This window comes from Gracilinanus agilis, chromosome 2 (assembly GCF_016433145.1).
Source record: "Gracilinanus agilis isolate LMUSP501 chromosome 2, AgileGrace, whole genome shotgun sequence".
Classification (NCBI taxonomy): Eukaryota; Metazoa; Chordata; class Mammalia; order Didelphimorphia; family Didelphidae; genus Gracilinanus; species Gracilinanus agilis.
The window spans coordinates 106,034,058-106,040,186 of NC_058131.1; the positions used below are offsets into that span (position 1 = coordinate 106,034,058).

At 38.8% G+C, this 6,129-nt stretch overlaps 1 protein-coding gene across 8 annotated transcripts in view; it reads right to left on the reverse strand.

Moving 5' to 3' along the window:
- Positions 1 to 6,129, reverse strand: part of RTN4 (reticulon 4) — a 69,774-nt gene that overhangs the window by 58,190 nt on the left and 5,455 nt on the right. For 3 of the 8 annotated variants that reach the window (XM_044663343.1, XM_044663341.1, XM_044663338.1), the window contains exon 2: positions 5,850 to 6,011. In XM_044663343.1, the coding sequence (XP_044519278.1) occupies positions 5,850 to 6,011 (162 nt within the window). Of the gene's footprint in view, positions 1 to 5,849; positions 6,073 to 6,129 lie in introns of all 8 variants that reach the window. The other 5 variants (XM_044663345.1, XM_044663342.1, XM_044663340.1 and 2 more) reach the window with 3 other exon arrangements.

A 6,129-nucleotide genomic window follows, 5' to 3' on the forward strand; every position in this document is an offset into this window, starting at 1 on the left:
ATGAATGGATGAGCAAACAAATAAATGAATGAATGAATGGATGGAAATAAAAATAAAAATAAAAAAATTCTTTAAGACAATCAGTCTGATAAACCTTAGAAGATGTAATCTAAGACTAAAAATTATGAAAGATATGAATAGAGTGAACTCATACCCTTACACTAATACCAGAACTGGGATGAGGAGGGAAAATAGCACTCTGAAGTTTGAAGGATAAACAAAAAGATGGTATATGATAGATATAAGCATACCACTAATTTATTAAACACCTACTATGCTCCAGACATTTTAATAGGTACAAAATATATGCAAAGTAATCAGGAGGACAAAAGAATTAATGGTAGGAAGAATGATTTCACCAGAGCTGACCCTTGAAAAACTAAGGATTCTAATTAAGGTAGAGATGAAAAGGGACATGGGGGACAACGTGTACAAAGGCCCAGAGGTGAAATATATCGTTGGCAAGGCATCATGTAAATATTAGGTAAAGATGCCTTTGGTTTAAATGTGTAGTGAAGACAATAAGGAGCCAAAGAAACTTCTTGAGAAAGGGAGTAACAGATCAAGTACACTTCAGTAATACCAATTTGGCAGTTCTGCAGAGGATGAAGTGGAAGAGGGAGACACTGGAAGTAGATTAATTAGAATGCAATTGTCATGGTCCGGGATGACGCCTGAAGTAGGATGGTGAGTGGCAAAAAAAGAGGATGGATACAAGAGCTGTCAAGGTCTGACAAATAACTAGATATGGGAGATGAATAAGAGAGGAAGTGAGAAGTAGAAGGCTGACTCTGAAGCTGCAAAGCTGGATTAGGAAGAATGGCAGGACTCTGAAAAAACAAGAGAATTTAGGAAGAAGGGAGAAGGAAATCATTATAAACATGACTGGTTTTCAAAAACTTCTGGGGCATCCAGTTTGAGATATTGTAGTAGGCAGTTGGTGCTATGAAACTGGAGTACCCAACTATTACATTTTGCTTTGACTTAGTTATTTTTAACAGGTACAGGTTATCTCATCAGATTGTCAACCAGTTAAGGAGGGAGAGTCTTGTAATTCTTTGTACATCTTAGAATAGCTAGCATTGGCATGTTGTTAGACAAAGGAAAAACTAAGGAAATGGTAGAGACAGTAGGGCTGTCAAGACTGGAAAGGACAAAACAGGAGACATTTCAGAGTAAAAAAGTGGAGAATCTAATAATAAAAATAAAAGAAATAAAAACATGAGGTACAAATCATTCCCATTATCCTGCCTGTTGGTGAACTGTCCCAAAGATGCTTAGAACAAGCTCACTAAAGGTATTTACAACTCAAGACTTTCATTCACTTACAAAAAGCAGTTATGTTATCCACTTGTGAGATAACTAAAACATTACTATAACAAATAATAGCATGAGTGACTTTTCCACTTTCTATTGAAAAAGATGAAAACTAAATTAACAAAGATGGCTGATGTTTCTCACCTAAGTGACAGAATTACGATATCAGTAAAGGAGCTAAGCAAAATGGGTAAAGGGAGCCAGTTCTGAAATACTACATTACTCAATAGATTTATAGCACTTAGGTTTATAGACAGCTACCTAGCTCACAGGACTGTTGTGAGAAACGCATCCATATTATTTTGATTGTAAATATAAAAGAACTGAAGCTTTAAGAGGTAAAGTAACTACAGAAGGTGACGCAACTAGCAAGCATGAGAGCTTGAATTTGAACCAATCTTCCCAATCACAAACTTAGTGTCCTTTTCACTATCTCGGATCAGTTCAGGTTTAGATATATTTCTCTTAAATTGACACTAGAATATCCAATTGTATGGCCAGTCCATTAGACATAAATAAAAAAAAGTAGAAGAAATAAAAACTATGTATCAAAGAACTGTCCCAAAGACACTTTGAGAAAGTTATATATACAACTCACTTTCTATAGACTTAGACTTTATGAAGTCTAAGAAAAAAAGTTGGACTAAATATAGATGCTCCACAGGGATCATGATGACTAAGATTTTTAGGTCTCCAAAGAAATATAATATGTAAGACTATATATAAAAACTATTAGTTAAGACTACAACTTGAAGAAAACATTCGACAGGGGAGGAAGAACTAGCAAAGAAAAGAAAGGAATACTAGTAAAAAAACACAGCTTCAAGAATGACAAGGGAGAAAATTTCAAAAGAGGGAGTTGATAAGTAAAAGATATTTCACATTAGTCAAGGCAAATTAGGACTGAAAAAATGTATTAGACTTTAATGCTTTCCAAAAGTGAACTTAAACTTAGTCATTAAATTACTGCTAGTATTCTGTAAGAATACAAAAATTTGATAATTGTCAATGGATTCCCTTAAAGGGTCTGAACCTCATATTTCAGCAAAATTCTAAGAGGAAAAGTATAAAAAATAATTGGGTTATAAGATGAGGAAAAGACAATTCAAGGTTGAAGGAATAAGTGATTCAGAGCACCTAGTAAAAGCACAAGATATTTTTATTAGTCATTACCAAGAAAGTGTACCCAATGGCATTTCTCCCCACAAATAGGTGTTGTTAAAGCTTAATGTCTGTGCCATAACTACCCTGTCCAGAAATGAAAACCTCCCCAAGAAAACTTTTGGGGGGGGAGGAGGGGCCCCAAATGTATATAATACAGTAGATTTTAAAGGTCCTTCTAAAACTGAGCTATCTTTAGTATGATACCACTTCAAGCTTCAGGATATGTTGTAGATAGGATGATTCCTAGTTGGAAAATGTTTCTAAAAACAACTAACTGGGGCAGCTAGGTGGCTTAGTGAATTTTACCCAGGTCAGGAGATGGAAGGTCATTGCCTCAAATTTGGCCTCAAGACTCACTTAATCCCAATTGCCTAGCCCTTACCGCTCTTCTGCCTTGGAACCAATTCTTAGTATTGATTCTAAGATGTTAGTTAAGGGTTTAAAAAAGTAAAAATAAAACAAGAACTTAAAAAAACTAGCCAACATAAACTGGTTAAAACTCTGCAAGCCACAGAATGCTACTAGAAAGTCATTTTATGTTTAATGAGAGAGAAATAAGAGGTTGTCTTAGAGGTTTTACTTAGGGAAGAAATGTCCCAGGACATTGAACACACAAGCAAGAATGCTATTTATGACAAACTAACAGTACAAAAAAATAGTGAGACCAGGTAAAAAGCATAAGTTAATAAGTAACTTGCCTATACTTCTTTATTACACTCACAATTCCTGAGTTAGGTCAGAATTAGGAATGCAAATTATTTGATCAAATTTACATACTCTCAAATAACCTATTTTTTTACAAGAACCCCTTCCCAACACTTCAAATCCATCTGGAGGTGAGGTCCATGGAATTTGCATCCTACATAGCAATAATGACAGCTACCACTCTTAAAAGCTTTACTTTTATGAGATTTAATCTTTCCAAAATCCTAAGGGAAAACTGATATAATGAAAAGAGAATTTGGAATATTGGGATAATCTGGGTTCAAATTCAAGATCTACTTACTTGTGGTCCTGGGGCCCCTAGCCCTCTATAAACTCTGTTTTCTTAACTATAAAAAGTAAATGGTTGTTAAGTCTTATTCAGCTCTGAATTTTATACATTTCCATGGGTCCTAGAGATAAAAATTATTATTGGTTTTGGCAAAACTAATTGTGAAGATGACTGCAATGTTTCTTATAATTTAATTCAATATTGCCTATGGGCATTCATTTATGTGGGATTTGTCATTATGTCACTCTTATTATAGGTATCTAAGTATTCCTCTCATCCTCTTCCTGAATGTAAGCTCCTGGAGTACAGATTTTGTCATTTTTCAATCTGTATCCCTCAGTGCTCAGTAGGGATGTAGATCTTTGGGAAAAAAAAAAAAGCTAAACAGAATTGAATAAAGGTTACATTCAAATAAACACACCTTTCCTTTTTTGCCTTCCGAACCCACAAATTCATCATTTATTGTTTCATTAAACATCATTTTCCATAAGTACAGTTACCTCCTTAAAGTTACTGTAAGATTCCTAAATAATATTTCTTTTGTCTAACTTATACTGCCTCCATATTTCAAATTTGTTCTTTACTTTCTTTCAGACTTTTATCTTTCCATCTTTTCCTATATCTCCTAAATGTGCCCTTTGGTCTGCACTACCAAAAAAAATGTTTCTAACATAAGAAAATAGGAAAATGAATGAATCCTCATTATTTGAGTTCCCTTGATACTCCTAATATTTTCTTTTGTGTGAAAAACGCTATACAAATGATCAGGTCTTCATTAGAGAAAAAATACTACAATGTGACCTTGAACAAGGCACTTTTCCTGAGGTTTGGTTTTTCCCTTTCTGTAAAATGAGGGTATTGTTCTTAATATTTTTAACTCATTCTAAAGTTCTATGACTTTATTAATAAATTTTTGAAAGAGATTATAATGGCTAGACCTTGATCATTTAAATAATTGAGATAAAAATCACTTCTTTTCTGAATAGAACCCTGTATTGACCAAAATCACCAAACAAATGAAGTTTCTTAAGCTTTTAACAAGCTTAAGTTTCCATTCAAAATGAACTCCTGACAAAGATAGGAGGTTCATTAAAAAAAAAAATGAGAACTACATATTCAAGTATTCAACTATATTGTGAAGTAATATTTCCATGATTTGTAGAATTCAGTTCTTTAAAACTAAAAATAATTTTTCTTTCTACCAATCGATTCAATGTAAAAAATATTCCTGCCTGTTCTTAAAATCTTGCATAATAAAATGCTGCATAGACAAGTAACAGTTCAAATGCCTCAGCAGAAATAGAAATGTTTTAAATCCATCACTACTCAAAGAATCACTGACATCTCTAAAATGGTGTTGTTTTTTTAATTAGCCGGATCTAATCAAAGAATCCACAAGTTTTGGATTGGGTTGTTTTTTTAAGTTGTCAACCATTTTGTGGTTTTACATTTTCCTTCAAGGCACAACTGTGCTACAGAAGCCACTGGAAAGGGAATGAATAAGCCTGTTTTTTAACAAATCATCCCATGCTGCGGCAGAGAGAATACTGGCAGGTCTGCTTCTCCTCGGAAATCGCGACCTAACAGTTAAAGAACTGCCGCGTTCCTCGGCTCCGAGTGGCTGCAAGCACAGACACCACATCACTTCGCATTAGAGTCAGAGAAAACTGGGCGGTGGCAACAAGACTTAGCCAAAACTGCCTCTCCTCCCAAAGTCTCCACACTGAACACCGCTGGAGGCGCTCTTCCCATCACTACCGAGCCAGGAGGTGGCCACCACCAACTGCAGGCCCGGGAAGAAAGAGGCTGGAGTGGAGGCAAGAGGCGGCAACGCCAGCAGTAGTACTAGTAGTATTGGGTGCTCCCACAGAACTTCACCCCTTCCCCAGACCGAGCAGGCCGGGGCGGGGCGCTGCCAAAAACAAAACCCTCCAGAAAGGATGAGCCACCGTGGCTAAAGGCTACCTCCCACCCAGAAACCAAACCCACCCCGTTCCCACCAGATCCTCTTTATTTAATATACGCATCCTCCGCTCTTCAGGGAACCACAAACTCCAGGGACTGGGAGTGTGGCTGGAACAAAGAGGGAGAAGGGAAGGCAAGTGTGTGGTGAGAAGAAAATGCACATGGTCCCCGCAACTGAGACGCAGACAATAAAGAAGTCGGAGTTGACTAGACTAACAATTACTATCGCCATCACCACAATCCTGCCCCCCCCCCCCACACACACACACCCTCCTCCTCACTCTAAGGCAAGGGGCAGACAAAATTCCCCAGGGACTTGGAGGAAGTGGGAAGGGCAGGCAGGACCCACCCTCCACCCAGAGCTCCCCCAAACCTGGACGGGACAGAATGGGGGAGGGCGCTCACTCACCAGCAGAGCCCGAGGATCCTCTGCGCTTGGGCGCGGCCGGGGTAGAGGGGGGCGCGGCAGGGGCCGGGGTGCTCGGGGTCCAAGCAGGAGGAGCAGGCTCGGGGTGGGGGTCCACGCTGGCCGTTGGGGGAGGGGGTGGAGGGCGGGAGGGGGGCTCGTCTTCTTCAAGCGATGCGGCAGCGGAGGGCGGCGGGGACGGCGAGGACGAGGATACCGGGCTGGGCTCCCAGCGGGGCTGCCGCTCTGGGGCGGCTGGGGGCACAGCAGGCAGGGGCCCGCG